Here is a 21,853-nt window from a genome sequence, read left to right as displayed (position 1 = left end):
GAGGCACCACAGTCACGTGAACCTGGTAGCGGGAGGTTGCAGTGAGCCAAGATCACACCACAGCGCTCCAGCCTGGATGACAGAGCAACACTGTGCCTCAAAAATAAAATAAAATAAAATAAAAAATAAAAAATAAATGTAATTTACCATGATATTTCCAATCTTTCTAAAGCCTCGGCAGTGTGGTGGTGGATGTCATTAAAACAAAAGGGTTGAGAAACAGTTCTCAATCTCGTTTCTACTACCAGATACAAGACAAATGTCATTCACATTCCCATGGTGCGATGCTCCTGGCATGGTAGTGCTTTTCCATTCCTTTCTTTTCTACTCCATAAAGCACAATGGAAGGTGAGTGAGTGATTCCAATGTAAGAATAACCTGCAGTCCAGTCCAACACAGTCAATTATTCATAGCATTTGACTCAGATTATCCTCATACTTCACAGCTGATCACAACACATTTTGGCGTCAACACCACTTCTGATGAGGATCCCTCATTCATTTAGTTCCTTACCTTTAGTCAAGGTCAATATTCTTACCTGCATTCATTTTGATATATTTATTTATTTACATAACCAGTAGAAAGGAGATTTTAAAAATATTTATTACATTTGTTTCTAGAAATCATAGAAAATAAAAATTGATACAATTATGATATACAACTTTAGAAAGGCATATTTATCCTTTCACACTAGAGAAGTTTATGCAATGCCAGACATGGAAATACCAAAGCCATTGGTGACAAAGGGGAAACGCTAATGATAGAAGAAGCCCTTGTCCATTTTTATAGTTTTCTTCTCTACCATTATTTATTTTTGAGCAAATACTAGTCCAGTGGAAAGAGTTCTGAACATAAAAGGCACCTAGAGTAAAAATTAGACCTTAACTAATAAAACAGCTGTACACGTTTACATTAAGAAAAAAAGCCTGGCCAGCACAGCACACGCCTGTAATCCCAGGAGTTAGCCTCGGCAACATGGCAAAACCCTGTCTCTACAAAAAATACAAAAATCAGCTAGGCGTGGTGGTGTGCACCTGTACTCCCAGCTACTCAGGAGGCTGAGGTGGGAGAGTCACTTGAGCCTGGGAGGTCAAGGCTGCAGTGCAAGATTGAGGATTGCAGCATTGCACTGCAATTCAGCCTGCGCTACAGAGTGAGATCCTGTCTCAAAAAAAAAAAAGAAGAAAGAAAAAGCGCCATCAATGCAATGTTCCTGCAAGGCACTGATAATATAAATGCAAAAGCCACTGCAACTAAAAAGTCTATAATGCTTGCCTGAATCTAGTACATAAGCAGGATAATGACAATCACTTTTTGTTTATAAATTTGTAGATAATAAATCATTTAAATCAGCATGAGTACTGTATTTATATTTGTGGGTGGTGGCTCTCAAATTATTTATCCATAGTCCAGATTTGTTTTGTTGCATTTGCTCTGAAAATGAATTGTTGTATACTCCATCACAGATGTGTCAAATACTCCTGCTGTCTATTGAGAGTGTAGCAAAACCTAAACCTGCTACTTTAAACCAAAGTCCTTTTTTTATTGTAAAGCTGACACTGTACTATGATTTAAGCACCTGAAGTATATTTTGACCAATTTATATTCTGAGCTAAAATTGAGAACCTCAGGATTTGTGTACATGTACAAATATTGCAAATTATTTATTTAAGCTAATAAAAACTTAAAAAAATACAAATAATTTTTTATTACAAAGATTTGAAATCCATATATGAGTCTGAACTAAGACAAAAATGCACAGGGAACCGGGAAGCAAACACTTGTGTGCATTTTCTAATCTGTGGACAAGGTACTGCTCAGCGAAGCCAGGTTGTATTCAGCTGCGTCTGGTTCTTGATACTGGTATCCATTTTTAGCACTTCTCGAATGGCCATGGTGGCGTAAGTAGAAGGGGGTAGAGAAAAATCCATTTTCAGAGCCCTGTATTTGCCTTCTGCCAGGCAAGAAAGAAGAAAACAGTCACAAAATGAAGGCAGCTGCAGACAGACCAGCGAGAGTCACATAATCTCTAAGCAAATACAAAGAACTGTGCTGCTTTCCTTAGACTCCACTTCCCAGGGGGCCTCAGAGAATGAGACCATGGAAGTAAGAGATCTGTGAGTGTGAACCTGCTGAAAGGTTACCGAAATTCTACCCAGGAACTTTCACAAAGGGGCAGATGACAGAAGAACACAAAAGAGACATGCATGTGAAGTTAAAAAAATAATAATAAATTATGGCCTGGGAAAAAACAGAACGAGAATTTGATGATGAGAATGCCAATTTAATTAATTAATTAATTTTTTTTTTTTTGAGACACAGTCTCCTTCTGTTGCCCAGGCTGGAGTGCAGTGGTGTGATCTCGACTCACCGCAGCCTCCACCTCCTGGGTTCAAGCAATTCTCCTGCCTCAGCCTCCTCCACCTCCCGGGTTCAAGCAATTCTCCTGCCTCAGCCTCCTGAGCAGCTGGGATTACAGGCGCCCACCACCACGCCTGACTAATTTTTTTTGTATTTTCAGTAGAGATGGGGTTTCGTCATGTTGGCCAGGCAGGTCTGGAACTCCTGACCTCAAGTCATCCTTTGGTCTCGGTCTCCCAAACTGCTGGGATGACAGGTGTGAACCACCACGCCCAGCCACCAATTTAATGTTTTAGACTCTTCCTGAATTTTCACTCACCTTTGGTAACTCCCTATGGGGCATGGGGAGAAACACTCCATCACCTAACATCACAACCATCTATAATATGCATTTGTTTTCAGGAGGATTTACTGGTTTTAATTACTAACTTCCAGTCATAATTGTGAAAGTAAGGTCATAAAACAACAATGAAATCATGGGTGGTGGTAATGCTTGTAAGAGCAGTTTTCAAAAAAAATTACATTTTTGTTTAATGAAACATTTCAAAGTCAATACAGAGCTGATGACTGAGTAAACTTACCAGAAGCAAAAACTGGTGGTGGCTTCCCTTCTAGGTTGTCCACATCTGTGTTAAAAAGTGGAATTTTGGGATCATCATATGCAACGACTTCCCTTCAAAACATACGAATAAAGGTAAGTATGAATGTGAACTTTCATAAAAGGTACTAAGCCATTCATCATCATTTGTTTAGCAAGAAAAACACATAAGTTTACTGTAAATAATTATAGTTAGGACTCTTGAATAACAGAGCAGGGCCAGATTTTATACGTAAGTTTTGCATATATATATATATATATACACACACACACACACACACACACACACATATTTTTTTTTTTTTTTTTTTTTGAGATGGAGTCTCACTCTGTCACCTAGGCTGGAGTGCAGTGGTACAATCTTGGCTCACTGCAACCTCTGCCTCCTGAGTTCAGTCGATTCTCCTGCCTTAGTCTCGCAAGTAGCTGGGACTACAGGTGCCTGCCACCACACCCAGCTAATTTTTGTATTTTTAGTAGAGATGGAGTTTCACCATGTTGGCCAGGGAGGTCTCAAACTCCTGACCTCAGGTGACCCACCCGCCACAGTCTCCCAAAGTGCTGATTACAGGCATGAGCCACTGTGCCCAACTCAATCCAATTATATTCTATTAGTTATTTTAAAACGTACAACTGGGGCCAGGCATGGTGGCTTATGCCTCTAATCCCAGCACTTTGGGAGACCAAGGTGGGATGACTGACTAAGCCCAGGAGTTCAAGACCAGCCTGGGCAACATGGCGAAACCCCATCTCTTTATATTAATAATTAAAATTTTAAAAATGTACAACTGACACCTTTTTTTTTTTTTTTTAGATGGAGTCTCGCTCTGTCCCCCAGGCTGGAGTGCAGTGGCGCAATCTTGGCTCACTGCAAGCTCCGCCTCCTGGGTTCACGCCATTCTCCTGCCTCAGGCTCCCAAGTAACTGGGACTACAGGTGCCCACCACCACACCCGGCTAATTTTTTTGTACTTTTAGTAGCGACGGGGTTTCAGCGTGTTAGCAGGACGGTCTCGATCTCCTGACCTCGTGATCCGCCCACCTTGCCCTCCCTAAGTGCTGGGATTACAGGCATGAGTCACCGTGCCCAGCCGACAATTCTTTTTAAATTGAGAAGCAGTAAACTTCACTTTGTACAGCTGTGATCAAATTATTATGGCATTTACGTTTTCTGCAGAGTGGGTGCCACAACCAACAACAGCTTGTTACTAAGGAGGAACAGTTCTCTGGAGTGGGGAAGACAAAGTGCTACCATGTGGACCTCTTGCTTGTAATCCAGAGAAGAGGAGTGAAGAGAGATGGAGAAGAGAAGGAAATAGGGAATGAAATAATTTCCTGGCAATAGGCAACTAGTTTAGGATTTCATTTTAAAATTATCAAATAAAGCTTTAGATAATACTGGGTATTAAAATTTGTTTTTGAGACAAGGTGTCGTTTTGTCACCCAGGCTGGAGGGCAGTGGCGTGATCACAGCTTACTGCAGCCTCGGCCTTTTAGGCTCAAGCAATCCTCCCACATCGGCCTCCCAAACAGCTGGGACTACAGGTGTGCACCATCACACCAGGCTAATTTTTGTAATTTTTTGTAGAGAAGGTCTTGCTATGTTGCAGAGGCAGGTCTCAAACTCCTAGGCTCAAGTGATCCTCCCACCTTGGGCTCCCAATAAAGTATTTTTAAACAAACGAATGCAAGTATCTTTTCCTCTCTAGAAACATGATATTAAAACAACCAGAGCAGTGTTTGGAACTCACAGCTAATCCTAAGTAAGGTAATTTGCTCAGGGATAGCTCTGTAAGCAAATCTAAGTTTTTAGAAATAGGAAAAAAGTTAACTATGTACACATTTCTTCAATAATTCAGTGATGCCAACAAAATGTAAATGAACTCACTTTCCATAACTGTTTATATTCAAAACAGCTGCTTTATTTCTTTTCTTTTTTTAGAGACAGGGTCTCACTATATTGCCCAGGCTCATCTCAAACTCCTGACCTCAAGCAATCCTCCCGCTTCAGCCTCTCCGAGTCTCTGGGCTTACTTATTAGCCACTGTGCCCAGTTTAGCTTCATTTACTTCTTGATAATTTGAAAAATACAAAGTAGTAGCAGTAGTGTTAACAATAGTAATAATAACAATAACACTTATGAAACACTTACATGCTGGGTTGTAAGCACCAAAAAATACGGTCATGCACTGCTTAACAACAGGGACACGTTCTAACCCTTGTCAGGCAATTTCATCACCGTGTGAACATCACAGAATGTACTTACACAAACACAGATGGTATAGCCTACTACATGTCTTGGTTATAGAGTACAGCCTACTACTCCTAGGCTACAAACCTATACAGCATTTTACTGTATTGAATACTGCAGGCAACCGTAACACAATGGTTAAGTACTTGTGCATCTAAACACAGAAAACATGGTGGCTCATGCCCATAATCCCAATGCTTTGGGAGGCCGAGGTGGGAGGATTGCTTGAGCCCAGGAGTTGGAGGCTGCTGCAGTAAGCCATGATTATGCCACTGCATTTCAGCCTGGGCGCAGAGAAAGAATCTATCTCTATTAAGGAAAAAAAAAAGAAAAGAAAGAAAAGAAAAGAAAAAGAAAGAAAAACAAAAAGAAAAGGAAAAGAAAAGATAAAAAAAAAGAAAAGAAAAAAGAAAAAGGTAAGGCCAGGTGTGATGGCTCACGCCTGTAATCCCAGTACTTTGGGAGGCCAAGGCAGGAGGATCATCTGAGGTCAGGAGTTTGACACCAGCCTGGCCAACATGGTGAAACCCTGTCTCTAATAAAAATACAAAAATTATCTGGGTCTGGTGGCAGGTGCCTGTAATCCTAGCTGCTCTGGAAGCTAAGGCAGGAGAATCGCTTGAACCTGGGAAGCAGAAGTTGCAGTGAGCCAAGATCGCGCCATTGCACTCCAGCCTGGGTAATGAGTGAAACTCCGTCTCAAAAAAAAAAAAAAAAAAAAAAAAAAAAAAAAAAAAAAAGGTAAGTAAAAATATGGTGTTATAATCTTATGGGACCACCATCATATTTGCAATCTGTCATTGACTGAAAATTCTTTGTGCAGTACATGACTCTATATAAAGTGAAGCAAAAGCTTACAACTTACATGGTAATTCAGTTCTATTTCATTCCAGATGATTACTCACCAGCTAACATTCTGAGGACGAATGATGATCTTTCGGTAGGCCCCTGACAAGGAATAATCTCGAATTTTGTGTCTCATGTTGTCAATATCAAGATTGTCAGCTGTGAGCATTTCCCTGTAGGCTTCTTGAACTAATATAAAATACAAAAAGTTAGTTGAAATGCAGCTTGTCAGTCAAGTTATCCTGAACTAGATTATAAATAGAGTAACATGTAAGTTCAGTTAGACTGCCCTAATAAAATTAGTCATCTTAATTTATAATCCAGAATCTGTTCCCTGGAATCAAAATTTAGTGACTTAGTAACTAGGACTACAGGGTGTACTGAGCTTTGGTTTGGCCAATTTGTAAGTTATTTTTGCAACCAGTCACAGGACCTGTGGTGTAAGGTTCCCAAGCCAACTACAAAAGGCCATTTCATCCAAAGTTGCTAAACTACATTTTATATGGGCTGAGAGTTGGAAGACACCATATACAGAGACTTCAAACTCTCTCTGGAAGAGGCAGTTATAAATAAATGTATAAAAATAAGGGACCTTGGAAAACCATCTGCCTCACCCGCGCACCTGATGTAGAGTCTTTTTTATAGCACTCAAGAGAGACGGTTTTCCAGCCTCTGCTTGCACAGTCAATGGGGAAATACTTCTTTGTGAGGCATGCAATTATTAGAAAGTTCTTCCTATTCCAAGCTGAAATCCATTTTCTTATAACTTCTGTTGACGCTTTGGAACACAGTGGATTAACTGTCCTCTTCGACATATAGTCATAAGTACTGGATCTTTTAGCCACATCTTCTCTAGACCAAACAATGCTTCCCTTAGCTGTCTCTCCTTTAACATTTCTGTATTTCCCACAAACCTTTTATCTGCCCCAGGGTAACAGGCTCATATACAATAGTAACTCCAGATATTTTAAACTTCTTATACAAACTACTATCAAACTGGGCCTTTTCTATTGGCATTTGATCACTGGGCATAAATGTGGGAATTTACATTCATTCCTATTAAATGCCTTCTGCAGTTCTTTTTTTTTTTTTTTTAACATCTTACTAAATTATTTACTGCAAACTTGCCCCTCTATTACAACTTCTGCTAGTCTTCTACTCATTAACTAATATAAGACATTGAATATGAAGTGTCATACATATTGGATAAATTATTGGATGGATAAACGCAAATACATTGAAATTGTGTTTTAAAAATATTACAATAGAATATTATGCGATTCTTGAATACTTATTTTTCATATACTTAATATTGACTATTTTTCACAATTTGTAAATATAACAAGCAAATTTCTTTGTTCAAGTCACTCATAAAAAATATTGGCTAGAACAGGGTCCCCCACCACACACTAAGGACAAAAGGGATCCCTCAATCAAGCACTGTCAGTTACCAGGTGTGCATGTGTTACATACCCAGAAACCTGAAATATCACCCATCCAGGCTACAAATGGCCATCCTGGCTACAGGGTTTTCATGAACGGCTTTGTCAGAGGCATTGCGGAATTTATGTTCTAATTGGTACTGGCAAAGTTCCTGATCCCAAAAGGTTTAAGAGAGAAGAGGAAAACAATGTTTTCTTCTTTATGATAGTTGATTTTGGGTGTCAACTTGACTGCGGTAAGGGAGACCCCAACAGCTAGTAAAACATGATTTATTTTCAGTGCTTCAGCAGGCACTGAGCTCAGCCTTCTTCTCAGAGGGAAATCCAGGTGGTGTGGCATTTGATTAGAGTGACCGGACTGTGCCGGGTGAGTTGGTGAGGGTGTTTCTAGAGGAGACTGGCATGTGAGTTGGTGGGCAGAGTGGGGAAGATCCGCCCTCAAGGTGGGCGCACACCTCCAACTGGCTGGGGGCCTGGATGGAACATAAAGGCAGAGAAGGGTGAATTCTCTCCCTCTCCTTCCCAGAGCCAGATGCCCTTCTTCGCCTGTCTCTGGATGTCAACTCCAGATTCTCTGGCCTATGCACTCTGGGACTTATACCATTGGTTCCCCAGGTCGCAAGTCTTTGACCTCCAACTGAGAGTTACATCATTGGCTTCCCTGGTTCTGAGGCCTTCACACTTGGACTAAACCATGTTGCTGGCTTTCCCAGTTCTCCCATTTGCAGATGGCCTGTAGTGGGACTTCTCAACTCCACAATCAAGTAGGCCAGTTTCCCTAACAAATCCCCCCTTTCCCCCGCCCCCGCTTTTTTTTTTTTTCCTCTGAGATGGAGTCTTGCTCTGTCGCCGAGGCGGGAGTGCAGTGGCGTGATCTCGGCACACCACAACCTCTGCCTGCTGGGCTCAAGCCATCCTCCCACCTCAGCCTCCCAAGTAGCTGGGACCTCAGGTGCGCACCACCAGGCCCGGCTAATTTTTGTATTTTTAGTAGAGACGGGGTTTTGCCAGGTTGCCCAGGCTGGTCTCGAATTCTGGAGCTTAAGCAATCCACCCATCTCAGCCTCCCAAAGTGTTGGGATTATAGGCGTGAGCCACTGCGCCTGGCCTATTTATTTTATTTTATAATTTCAACTTTCATTTTAGATTCAGAGGTAGAGTTTCTTAATTTAAATTATCCATGTGAATGCATCCCTTTTTGGGAGACTGTCATAAATAACCAAAGATTATATATGTTTGAAATAGTAGCTTCATTATGTTAAACTTGTTATAACTATTTACCCCATACAGGGAACTTACTTTTATGCTTTGGGTAGATAACATCAAAGCCAGGCAAAGGCATTACTACATCATGGATAGAGTAATTATTAACATCATCTTCCTCAATATAGGAGGCTGTAGCTGTAAATTCACAAGTGAACAACAAATTAAGAAAATAGGCAATATTGTTATGAACTCAGTCTTCTAAAATTATACACATCTAAGCAAGTCAGAAGTACAAGTTGGTACAGATTCAGTGGCCTAGAAAGCTTAAAGAAATTATGCTGGGCACGGTGGCTCACTTGGCTGCTGTAATCCCAGTACTTTGGGAGGTCAAGGTGGGTGGATCACCTGAGGTTGGGAGTTCAGGACCAGCCTGACCAACATGGAGAAACCACGTCTCTACTAAAAATACTAAAATTAGCCAGGCGTGGTGGCACATGCCTGTAATCCCAGCTACTCGGGAGGCTGAGACAGGAGAATTGCTTGAACCTGGGAGGCGGAGGTTGCGGTGAGCTGAGATCATGCCATTGCACTCCAGCCTGGGCGACAAGAGTAAAACTCCTCTCCAAAAAAAAAAAAAAAAAAAAAAAAGAAATTAAGCTGGGGCCAGGAGCAGCGGCTCATGCCTGTAATCCTAGCACTCTGGGATGCTGAGGTGGGTGGACTGCCTGAGCCCAGGAGATGCAGACCAGCCTGGACAACATGGAGAAACTCCATATCTACAAAAAATATAAAAATTAGCTGGGTGTCGTGGCAAACACCTGTAGTCCCAGCTACTCGGGAGGCTAAGGCAGAAGGATCACTTGAGTCTGGCAAATTGAGGCTGCAGTGAGCTGTGACTGCACCACTGTGCTCCAGTCTGGGTGTTGGAGTGAGACTCTGTCTCAAAGGAAAAAAAAAAAAGAAGTTAAGTTTGGATATATATCCTTCCGTCTTTTCCACTCTACCCAAGAAATAAAAATCAAGGACTTAGAATAAGTAAAAGAAATTGTTTTTTGTTTTTTGAGACAGGGTCTTGCTCTGCCACTCAGGCTAGAGTGCAGTGGTATGATTAAGGTTCACTGCAGCCTCAACCTCCTCAGCTCAAGTGATCCCCGTCTCAGCCTCCTGAGAAGCTGGGACTGTAAGTGTGTACTACTATGCCTGGCTAGTTTTTTAATTTTTTGTAGAGATGGGTCTTACTTTGTTGCCCTGGCTGGTCTTCAACTCCTGGGCTCAAGTGATTCTGCTGCCCTGGCCTCCCAAAGTACTGAGATTATAGGTGTGAGCTACTCCACCAAATCTCAAGTAAAAATTTCAATGAAAATGGCCGGGCGCGGTGGCTCACGCCTGTAATCCCAGTACTTTGGGAGGCCGAGGCGGGCGGATCACGAGGTCAGGAGATCGAGACGATCCTGGCCAACATGGTGAAACCCCATCCCTACTAAAAATACAAAAATTAGCCGGGCGTGGTGGTGGGTGCCTGTAGTCCCAGCTACTAGGGAGGCTGAGGCAGGAGAATGGTGGGAACCTGGGAGGCGCAGCTTGCAGTGAGCCAAGATAGCGCCACAGCACTCCAGCCTGGGCAACACAGCAAGACTCCGTCTCAAAAAAAAAAAAAAAAAGAATTTCAATGAAAATTTAAAAACATTTATCACTGAGCTGCATCCACATTTTTTTCAACGCCTACTATTTAAAATCAGTTCCTCTATCCTTCCTAAATAACGTTAAGAAAACACTATGAAAAGCCACCATACTACAAAATCGTATTTGCAGTGGCATCATAAATGGATGCATTTCGCTAAAAAACAAACAAACAAAAAAAACAAACAAAAAACAAACTTAGGAGGATGAAACACAGCAGCACCCAGGACATTAAAATATACTGGATGGGACCAACATGGCATGAGGGAATAAAGCTAAATCAGGAAAAATAATTTAAATTTCTGAACAGAGTTAGAACCTTAGTGGGTTTATGGGGTCTGCCTGTAGATAAGCAGACCATGTATTCAGTTAATAGATGGTAGCCTAGTATGCCAGAGACACACATAGAGTTTGGAATCAGACAGACTGAACTCTGAATCCCAGTTTTTTCTGTTTTTTTTTTAACTAGCTGTGGAACCTTGGGCAAGTGACTAAACCTCATCTGAAAAAGCAGAGAAAATACTTCACAGTAACACTGGGGCTTTAAAAGACACAGGTACAGGGCTTAGTGCCAAGGCCTGGCACACAGAATGGGCTTCATGGGGCCTGGCACACAGAACGGGCTTCACGGCAGATGGGGTATTAGGACTGTCTTGGGAACATTTTGGGCACAGCATATATTAAATGCCCATTCTATTTGAGTTTGAAGAAACTCTTTTTTGTTGTTTTTGAGACAGAGTCTCCCACTGTCACCCAGGCTGGAGTGCAGTGGTGTGATCTCGGCTCACTGCAAGCTCCGCCTCCTGGGTTCATGCCATTCTCCTGCCTCAACCTCCTGAGTAGCTGGGACTACAGGCGCCCATGACCACACTCAGCTAATTTTTTTTGTATTTTTAGTACAGACGGGGTTTCACTGTGTTAGCCAAGATGGTCTTGATCTCCTGATTTTATGATCCGCCCGCCTTGGCCTCCCAAAGTGCTGGGATTATAGGCATGAGCCACTGTGCCTGGCAACTTGAAGAAACTCTTTAAGGCTGGCTAACAAGAAACATCCAGAGGTGTAATTTATTTGCTAGACCTAGAATGAAGTTTTGAAAGAGATTTCAGCCATCATTTAGCCCAAATACTATTTGAGTTGAGAGAAGGAAGGCCCAAAGAGAGGTGCTTACTTAGGCCAGGCACGGTGGCTCACACATGTAATCCCAGCACTTTGGGAGGCCAAGGTGGGCGGATCACCTGAGGTGGGGAGTTTGAGTTCGAGGTGCTTACTCAAACCAGATGTACATTTTTTCTTTAAAGATACAGATACAAACTAAACAATGTAAGTTTGCAAGGTCCCTTCATCTCAAGCTTACTAGACATCTCTCTTTTTTTTTTTCTTTTTTAAGATGGAGTCTCACTGTGTCACCCAGGCTGGAGTGTAGTGGCACTATCTTGGCTCATTGCAACGTCTGCCTCCTGGGTTCAAGCGATTCTCCTGCCTCAGCCTCCCAAGTAGCTGGGATTACAGGCATGCACCACCACACCCAGTTAATTTTTGTATTTTCAGTAGAAACAGGGTTTCTTCATATTGGCCAGACTGGTCTTGACCTCCTGACCTCAGGTGATCCACCCACCTTGGCCACCCAAAGTGTTAGGATTATGGGCATGTGCCACCACGCCTCGCCACATCTCTCTTTCTTAATTAGTAGCCAGGATGGACTTTAAAACCACTAGTGGCAACTAACTGAACCCTAGCTTGGTTGAGTAACGAAGACATTTGCCTTTTTACCTCCTTTGAGAACGAGGTCCCCCGGAACAGGTTTTAGTCCATAGTCTTCTATCCTCTTGCTTACCATGTTATTCCACACATAGCTTTGGTAGCTATGAATATACATTAAGCGATTATTTCTGGGTATCTGGAGGGAAGGAAAAAAAATAGGCAAGAAAACATATTCTAAATATAAAAAGTGCTGTACTTTTTTTTTTGAGACGGGGTCTCGCTCTGTCGCCCAGGCTGGAGTGCAGTGGCACGATCTTGGCTCACTGAAGCCTCCACCTCTCAAGTTCAAGCAATTCTCCCACCTCAGCCTACCGAGTAGCTGGGATTACAGGGGTGCACCACCATGCCTAATTTTTGTATTTTTAGTAGAGTCGGGGTTTCACCATGTTGGCCAGGCTGGTCTCGAACTCCTGACCTCAGGTGATCCGCCCAACTTGGCCTCCCAAAGTGCTGGGATTACAGGCGTGAGCCACTACACCCAGCCAAAACGTGCTGTACTTTCTTTTTTTTTTTTTTTTTTTTGAGACGGAGTCTCGCTCTGTCACCCAGGCTGGAGTGCAGTGGCCGGATCTCAGCTCACTGCAAGCTCCGCCTCCCGGGTTCACGCCATTCTCCTGCCTCAGCCTCCTGAGTAGCTGGGACTACAGGCGCCTGCCACCTCGCCCGGCTAAGTTTTTGTATTTTTTTTTAGTAGAGACGGGGTTTCACTGTGTTAGCCAGGATGGTCTCGATCTCCTGACCTCGTGATCCGCCCGTCTCGGCCTCCCAAAGTGCTGGGATTACAGGCTTGAGCCACCACGCCCGGCCACGTGCTGTACTTTCTAAGATACCTTGCTTGTTAGTGGTAATCCTAGTATAAGAAACTTCTACTGTATTTATTTATTTACTTTTATGTATTTATTTTTGAGGCAGGTTTTCATTCTGTCGCCCACACTGGAGTGCAGTGGTGTGATCATGGCTCACTGTAGCATCAAACTCCCAAGCTCAGGTGATTCTCCCACCTCAGCCTCTCGAGTAGCTGTGACTACAGGTGTGCACCACCATGCCAGGCTAGTTCTTTGAGTTTTCTTTCTAGAGACAGGGTTTTGCTATGTTGCCCAGGCTGGTCACAAACTCCTAGGTTCAAGCAATCCACCAGCCTCAGCCTCCCAAAGTGCTGGGATTACAGGCATGAGCCACCGTGCCCAGCCAAAACTTCTACTTTAATCTCTCATTTTTTCTTTTTCTTTTTCTCATTTTTATTTTTTTTCCTTCTACTTTAATCTCTCATTTTTTTTTTTTTTTTTGATATAAAGTCTCACTCCGTCACCTAGGCTGGAGTGCAATGACATGATCTCAGATCACTGCAACTTCCACCTCCCAGGTTCAAGTGATTCTCCCACCTCAGCCTTCTAAGTAGCTGGGACTACAGGTGCACACCACCATGTCCAGATAAGCATTTTATTTATTTATTTTGAGACAGAGTCTTGCTTTGTTGCCCAGGCTGGAGTGCAATGGCGCGATCCCGGCTCAATGCAACCTATGCCTCTTGGGTTCAAGCGATTCTCCTGCCTCAGTCTCTCAAATAGCTGGGATTACAGGCATCTGCCACTACGCCTGGCTATTTTTTGTATTTTTAGTAAAGACAGGGTTTCACCATGCTGGCCAGGCTGGTCTTGAACTCCAGACCTCAGGTGATCTTGGCCTCCCAAAGTGCCGGGATTATAGGCATGAGCCATCACACTGGGCCATAATATTTTAGGAAAAGTTTACGAATTTGTATCGGGCCACATTCAAAGTTGTCCTGGGCTGCATGTGGCCCACAGGCTGCAGGTTGGACAAGCCTGCCTTACATCAATGGCACAGTCTTCAAACTTAAGGAATTTACACATCAATTTTCAAGCTAACAGTGCTTTTTCTCCCGTAATTCCATGGATAAAGAGAGAACCTAAATGACTGAACTGACAACTAATTCCATGCAGCAAGAATTCTGCTTTGTTTGTGCATCTAGGAAAAGTAAAACTTAGGTTTAAGGGTTAAACTTTAACATTTGTTACGTTTAACTTTGTTGCCCAGGCTGGAGTGCATGGAGTCCTGGATTATACATATCCAAATACTGGTATAGGCTACTCTTGAATCACCATGATGAAACCAGACTAAAATGCAACTATTTAGATTGCTTACTGTTCAACACTTTTACTAAGGCAGTTTACAGTTCTGGTGACGGAATGATCAAGAAATGACTATACGACAGATTCTCAAATACCAAGAGACTTAATTTAAACAGAATTTCCACTGAAGATTGTTTTCCACATTGACGCTTTTCTTGTGCCCTCAATAAGTAATGCCCGCATCCACCCCCTCATCACCACTCAGGGTCCGAACAAAGATTACTCAGGTGAAATACCTCAGAGATCACCTAAGGATCCTTATTTACCTTCTGCTCTTTCAAAATTTAGTAAAATCTTTCAAGATGAAATTTAAAAAGCATTACAACACCTTGAGCCATTGCCTGACTTCACAAATTGCACTCACTATGCCAAATGCAGAGACTATATTCTTCATTCCATATTTTGAAAGTCCTCGAAGCAGCTGCCCTTCCACACACCTTTTGACAGGTAGTTTTCTGAGGGCAGCAGCTGGGTCTTTGGTCTTTGCCCATTCTTCTCTGCATTTAACCAAGTAGCCCTTTTCAGCTGTGGGGGAAAAAAGCTAGGGTTAAATGACTTACCCAATAGACAGACTTCCATAACTTAAAGTACACTTCACAAAGAACACAAAATTAGAAAATGTTATTTGAAATATAGGTGCTGTTTATAGCTTCCACTCATCTGAGGAAGTGTAAAGATGGGAAATATAGAAAGTTTACAGAACTATTTGACTTTGTCAACGTACGATCACCCTCAGGTCAAAAGTAAAAGCTATTTAACTGTAAATTATCATAGCTGATACAACATGACAAAAACACGGTAGTACTTTCTTCTCTCTTTTTCCACTGTAATGTCAAGTTTAACGGGTTACTTTCCTTAAAATTAGATAATTTTATCTTTTTATAGTTTGCAAATGAATTACCCAAAGTGAGCATAAGTATTTTGACAATCAGTAGTTTAATCCTTTTCATTCAAGATGATTTTAGAGATACTTTTTGGAAAGTTTTGGTGACTTCTTCACACTACAAATCCTCAAGGTGTTTTTGCAAAGTTTTTATATTCCATTACACTATGTTTTAGTAAAATAACCACAAGTGAAATGTCTTAGATTCTTATACACTCAGATTTAGTGCGTGAAGAAAAACATACATATTCATTTAAAAAATATATTTGTATTCAGTTACGAATTAATACACTGAACAAGCTAAAGAGCTAAAATAGAGGTTGGGTGTGGTGGCTCACGCCTGTAATCCTAACACTCTGGGAGGCTGAGGTGGGCAGATCACCTGAAGTCAGGAGTTCGAGACCAGCCTGGCCAATATGGTGAAACCCTGTCTCTACTAAAAATACAAAATTAGCCAGGCATGGTGATGCATGCCTGTAATCCCAGCTACTCAGGAGGCTGAGGCAGGAGAATCACTTGAACCCAGGAGGCGGAGGTTGCAGTGAGCCGAGATCATGCCATTCGCTCCAGCCTGGGAAACAAAACTCCAACTCAAAAAAAAAAAAAGCTAAACTAGGATATAAATTATAAATCTTAAATATACACATAAAACTGTTGAAAAATATAAACTTACACTTTCATTGTAAAAACAAATAAAATACTGAAATAACAACCTCAATTTGCACAAATGCTTTTATTCAAAGCAATTTCATGAATACCTAGCCATACATTCTATTTATTTTCTTAACATGAATTTTATTCTCACCTCCAGAGCGGGGTTTCAATATTAAATCCATGACTTCTGTCCAGGAATTCTGTAGTATTGCTCTAAAATTAAATGACATTTACTTTACTAAATTTTACATGAAGATAAACTTTATATGCACAAATCTTTGAAGAGTCAACAAATCATATTACCCATACACTGAAGCCTTGACCTCCCAGGCTCTAGTCTAGTGATTCTCCCATCTCAGCTTTCCCCCCATCCCGACAGACAGCGGGGACTACAGATGCACACCACCATACTTGGCTAAGTTTTTAATTTATTGTAGAGATGGGGTCTCACTATTGGTCTTAAACTTTTGGGCTCAAGTGATCTTCTCAGCTTGCTCCCAAAGTGTTGGGATTACAGGCATGAGCCACTACACCTAGTCCTACATTATCTTATTAAACTTAAAAGTAAGCAGAAAGTCTAGTATGATACACATTTCAAATGTAAAAGAACTTAAAGTGCCAAAAGAACTTTTAACAAAGAGAAAATGGAAAACACAATGCTTACCCGTAACATTTAATATCATTTCAGTTTAAAAATCTGATAATAGTATAAATACTACCTAGTCATGCTTTAAGTAGTTACACATGGTATTATTTATTTATTTATTGAGGTGGAGTCTCACTCTGTTGCCCAGGCTGGAGTGCAATGGTACAATCTCGGCTCACTACAACCTCCGCCTCCCGGATTCACGCCATTCTCCGGCCTCAGCCTCCTGAGTAGCTGGGACTACAGGTACCCGCCACCATGCCCAACTAATTTTTGTATATTTTTTAGTAGAGATGGGGTTTCACCATAGTGGTCAGGCTGGTCTGGAACTCCTGACCTTGTGACCCACCCGCCTTGGTCTCCCAAACTGCTGTGATTACAGGCGTGAGCCACCGCGCCCAGCCCACATGGTATTATTCATATAAATCACAGTTAAGTCTTTACGTGTGAAAACTTGTTTGAAACTTCTCAAAAGATTTCTCCACGTTAATATCTTCTTGCCCAGACAAACGGAAAGAATAAATACGATTTACTCTTCTTTATTATTCTTGTCAAAATGGAAATATCTATATATTTGATGATTATAAAAGTTACATGCTTTTTACAATTTTTTTGTTGAGACAGTCTCGCTGTCGTCTAGGCTGGAATGCAGTGGCGTGATCTTGGCTTGCTGCAACCTCTGCCTCTTGGGCGTAAGCAACTCTCCTGCATCATCCTCCTGCGCAGCTGGGACTACAGGCTGCATCAGCATGCCCAGTTATTTATTTATTTTTTTTGAGATGGAGTCTCATTCTGCTGCCCAGGCTGGAGTGCACTGGCACGATCTCAGCTCACTGCAACTTCTGCTTCCCGGGTTCAAGCGATTCTTGTGCCTCAGTCTCCCAAGTAGCTGAGATTACAGGCTTGAGCCACCATGCCTGGCCAATTTTTGTATTTTTAGTAGAGATGGGGTTGTGTCATGTTGGCCAGGCTGGTCTTGAATTCTTGGCCTCATGTGATCCGCCCGCCTCGGCCTCCCAAAGTGCTGGGATTACAGGCACAAACCACTGTGCCTGGCCAATTTTTGTATTTTTAGTAGAGATGAGGTTTCACCGTGTTGGCCTGGATAGTCTCGAACTCCTAACCTCAAGTGATCAGCCCATCTTGGCCTCACAAAGTGCAGGGATTATAGGCATGAGCCACCATGCCTGGCCTATACATGCTTTCAAAAAACCGAACGGTACATAAGAAAGGTTATGTGTTATTCAATCTCTAGGAAATTAAGCACTGTTAACACTTTAGAGTATATTTTTGTTGGCAAATCTTTAAGTGTATGTAATTCTTCCTTTAACTTTTACTATACTATTGCTGTACAGAAATTATATTTTGTGTATTATATCTATTTCTCATCTTGGAGTCATGTTTAGAAGGACCCTTCCCTATCAAAAGAATATAGGAATCCCTTTCTATTAATTTTTCTGTTTTTCCAGTTAATTATGGCTCTTTATTTTCACATTTAAGTTACACAATACTGGGCATTTCTGGATATTAAATTATCTAAAATGCTACTTGGTATCTATCGATGACATCACCTGGATTTTCAATCCAATAATGTAATTACATCAACAAATTTCCTATTGCTGGCCACCTTCACAGTCCTGGAACAAGTCATGTTATATCAGTCCTTAAATATAGTCCTGGGGTGATAAATTATTTACTTGGATAATCTTTTAGCCAATACTGACAAAAAGAGTATAGTACTAATTGGTACTAGGGACTGGTCTGACAGATAGAATAGACACAGATTTTTTTTTTTTTTGAGACGGAGTCTTGCTCTGTCCCCCAGGCTGGAGCGCAGTGGTGTGATCTCGGCTCACCGCAAGCTCCGCCTCCTGGGTTCACACCATTCTCCTGCTTCAGCCTCCTGAGTAGCTGGGACTACAGGCGCCCGCCACAGCACTCGGCTAATTTTTTGTATTTTTAGTAGAGACAGGGTTTTACCGTGGTCTCGATCTCTTGACCTTGTGATCTGCCCACCTCGGCCTCCCAAAGTGTTGGGATTACAGGCGTGAGCCACAGCGCCCGGCCAGACATAGATTTTTACACTAAAAAATCTTTGTTAGGCTGGGCGTGGTGGCTCACGCCTATATCTCAGCACTTTGGGAGGCTGAGGCAGGTGGATTGCAAGGTCAGGAGATCAAGACCATCCTGGTTAACCCGGTAAAACTCCATCTCTACTAAAAATACAAAAAAAATAGCTGGGCGTGGTGGCACGTACCTGTAGTCCCAGCTACTTGGGAGACTGAGGCAGGAGAACTGCTTAACCCAGGAGACGGAGTTCGCAGTGAGCCGAGATGGCGCCACTGCACTCCAGCCTGGGCGACAGAGCAAGACTTCATCTCAAAAACAAAACACAAAAAAAACAAAAAAAACCTTTGTTAAATATCAATTACAGCCTGCAGGCCCAATCTGGTTGTCCACCTAATTCTGTTGTTTTATTGGAAACCAGCCGTGCTCATCGCTTTGCATATTGTCCATGGCTGCTTTTGCAGTATAACTCCAGAGCTTAGCACCTGCAACAAACATTGAATGGCCCACAAAGCCTAAAATATTAACTAACTGTTCCTTTACAGAAAACCTTTGCCAACACTTGATATAACATATTAAACAGTTTCTTAACTGTAGGACTTTTCAATGCCTTTAAGATGCTACCATATACTGTAAAGGTTCAGTATACAATGCCATATTAAATATATACAGATTTGGTTTACAACAGGCCATATGATCTAGCACTCTACACATTAAGATATTTTGTATTTTTCTTTTCTTTTTTTTTTTTTTGAGATGGAGTCTCGCTCTGTCGCCCATGCTGGAGTGCAGTGGTACGATCTCGGCTCACTGCAAGCTCAGCCTCCTGGGTTCACACCATTCTCCTGCCTCAGCCTCCCAAGTAACTGGGACTACAGGCACCCGCGACCACGCTCAGCTAATTTTTTTGCATTTTTTTAGTAGAGACGGGGTTTCACTGTGTTAGCCAGGTCCACCCAGCCCCCTAACCCCTGGTAGCCACCATTCTACTTTCTGTCTATGGCTTTGACTACTCTAGGAACCTCATATAAGAGAAATCATACCATATTTGTTCTTTTGTTACTGGCTTATGTCAGGTAACATAGTTTCCAACGCTTATCCATGTGATAGCATGTGTCAAAATTTCCCTCCTTTTGAATCGCTTGAGCCCGGGAGGTGGAAGTTACAGTGGGTCGAGATGGCGCCACTGTACTCCAGCCTAGGCGACAGAGCAAGACTCCATCTCAAAAAAAAAAAAAGGTCCCCCTTTGAAAGGCTTCCATATTCCATTGTATGTATGTGCCACATTTTGTTTGGATAAACACTTGGGTTGCTTGGGTAGCTCCTACTTTTTGGCTATTGTGAATGGTGCTATTATGAACATAGTGTACAAATATCTGGTGAGTTCCCACGTCATTTCTTTTGGGTATACACTGAGAAGTGGAATTGTTGGATCATAACGTAATTTATATTTTTTTCTTTTGAGACGGAGCCTTGCTCTGTCGCCAGGCTGGAGTGCAGTGGTGCCATCTCGGCTTACTGCAACCTCCACTTTCCGAGTTCAAGTGATTCTCCTGCCTACGCCTCCTGAGCAGCTGGGACTACAGGTGTGTGCCACCGTGCCCAGCTAAGTTTTGTATTTTTAGCAGGGACGGTTTTCACCATGTTGGTCAGGCTGGTCTCAATCTCTTGACCTCGTGATCCACCCGCCTCAGCGTCCTAACGTGCTGGGATTACAGGCATGAGCCACCACATCCACCCTATATTTAATTTCTTAAAAAATCACTATACTGTTCTCCACAATGGCTATACTATTTTACACCCCCACCAGCAAAGCCCAGGTTTCTAATTTCTCTGTACCCTTACCAACACGTTATTTGTTGTTTTGTTTTGTGATAATAGCCTTCCCAATGGATATGAAGTGGTACCTCATGGTGATTTCTATTTGCTTCTCCCTAATGACTAGTGATGTTGAACACTAGTCTGTATGTCTTTGGAAACACATTTACTGAAATCCTTTGTCCATTTTTGAATTGGTTTTTCTTTGGTGGTTGTTGAGTTGTAGGAGTTCTTTATATATTCTACATTTAAGTCTCTTATCAAATGTATGATTGAAATATTTTCTCTTGTGTTACCTTTTCATTCTGTTGATAGCGTCCTTTGATGCATGTTTTTAATTTTGATAAAGTCCAAACTTACCTATTTTTTCTTTTGTTTGTTGCCTGTGCTTTTGGTGTCATATCCAAGAAACCACTGACAAATCCAAGCATGAAGTTTTCGCCCATTTTCTTCTTCTAAGAGTTTGCGTAAGTGCAGCTCTTATGTTTAGATCTTTGGTCCATTTTGAGTTTATTTTATTTTATTATTATTTTTTTGAGACAGAGTTTCACTCTGTCGCCCAGGCTGGAGTGCAGTGGTGCAATCTTGGCTCACTGCAACCTCTGTCTCCCACGCTAAAGCAATTCTCCTGCCTCAGCCTCCCGAGTAGCTGAGATTACAGGTGTGCACATCACCACACTCAGATAATTTCTGTATTTTTAGTAGAGACGGGGTTTCACTATGTTGGCCAGGTTGATCTCGAACTCCTGACCTCAAGCGATCTGCCGCCCACCTCGGCCTCCCAAAGTGCTGGGATTATGGGAGTGAGCCACTGTGCCCGGCTCACTTTCTTTTTTTAAAAGTTTTTATTGAGGTATTCAATAATTCACATACCATGTAATTCACCCATGTAAGTATGCAATTTAATGGCTTTTAGTATTTTAAAAGAATTGTGGAGCATTACACAATTTTAGAACATTTTTATCAACCCCCCCAAAAAAATCCTATCCCATTAGTAGTCATTCCCCATTGGTCCTGTTCTAGCTTTTTCTATAGATTTGCTCACATTGGAAATTTCACAGAAATTGATTGATTCACTCATTCACAGGCAGGGTCTTGCTCTGTCATCCAGGCTACAGTGCAGTGGTGGTACACTGTTCACTGCATCCTCAAATTTCTGGGCTTAACTTGTTTCTCCTGCCTCAGCCTCCTGGGTAGCTAGGACCAAAGCCAGGCAGTACCACACTCAGCTAATTTTTTAAAATTTTTATTTTGTAGAGATGGGGCCTTGCTCTGGTGCCCAGGCAGGTCTTCAACTCCTGGCCTCAAGTGATCCTTCCACCTTGGCCTCTTAAATTGTTGGGATTACAGGCAGGAGCCACTGTGCCCAGCCTACTTAGCAATGTTTTCAAGGTTCATTCATGTTGCAGAATGTATCAGTACTGTGGGTATAGTAATGTGGGTATGAATTCCTTTTCATTGCTAAGTAACATTCCACTCTATATTATTGT

The 21,853-nt window shown here is 42.0% G+C and overlaps 1 protein-coding gene across 3 annotated transcripts in view; it reads right to left on the bottom strand.

Moving 5' to 3' along the window:
• Positions 1–538: 538 nt before the first annotated feature.
• PUS7 (pseudouridine synthase 7) overlaps positions 539–21,853 on the bottom strand; it is a 69,040-nt gene continuing 47,725 nt past the window's right edge. For 2 of the 3 annotated variants that reach the window (XM_050782705.1, XM_050782704.1), the window contains 7 exons: positions 15,984–16,045; positions 14,660–14,820; positions 12,155–12,281; positions 8,797–8,898; positions 6,115–6,244; positions 2,943–3,034; positions 539–1,954 (listed from right to left, as the gene is read on the bottom strand). In XM_050782705.1, coding sequence (XP_050638662.1) covers positions 1,818–1,954; positions 2,943–3,034; positions 6,115–6,244; positions 8,797–8,898; positions 12,155–12,281; positions 14,660–14,820; positions 15,984–16,045 — 811 coding nt within the window. In that variant the 3' untranslated portion in view covers positions 539–1,817. The remainder of the gene's footprint in view (positions 1,955–2,942; positions 3,035–6,114; positions 6,245–8,796; positions 8,899–12,154; positions 12,282–14,659; positions 14,821–15,983; positions 16,046–21,853) is intronic. The other variant, XM_050782706.1, reaches the window with a different exon arrangement.

The sequence above is a fragment of the Macaca thibetana genome, chromosome 3, assembly GCF_024542745.1.
Source record: "Macaca thibetana thibetana isolate TM-01 chromosome 3, ASM2454274v1, whole genome shotgun sequence".
Taxonomy (NCBI): Eukaryota; Metazoa; Chordata; class Mammalia; order Primates; family Cercopithecidae; genus Macaca; species Macaca thibetana.
The sequence above is the reverse complement of the archived record's forward strand: the minus strand, read 5'-3'. Positions and strand labels throughout refer to the sequence as shown.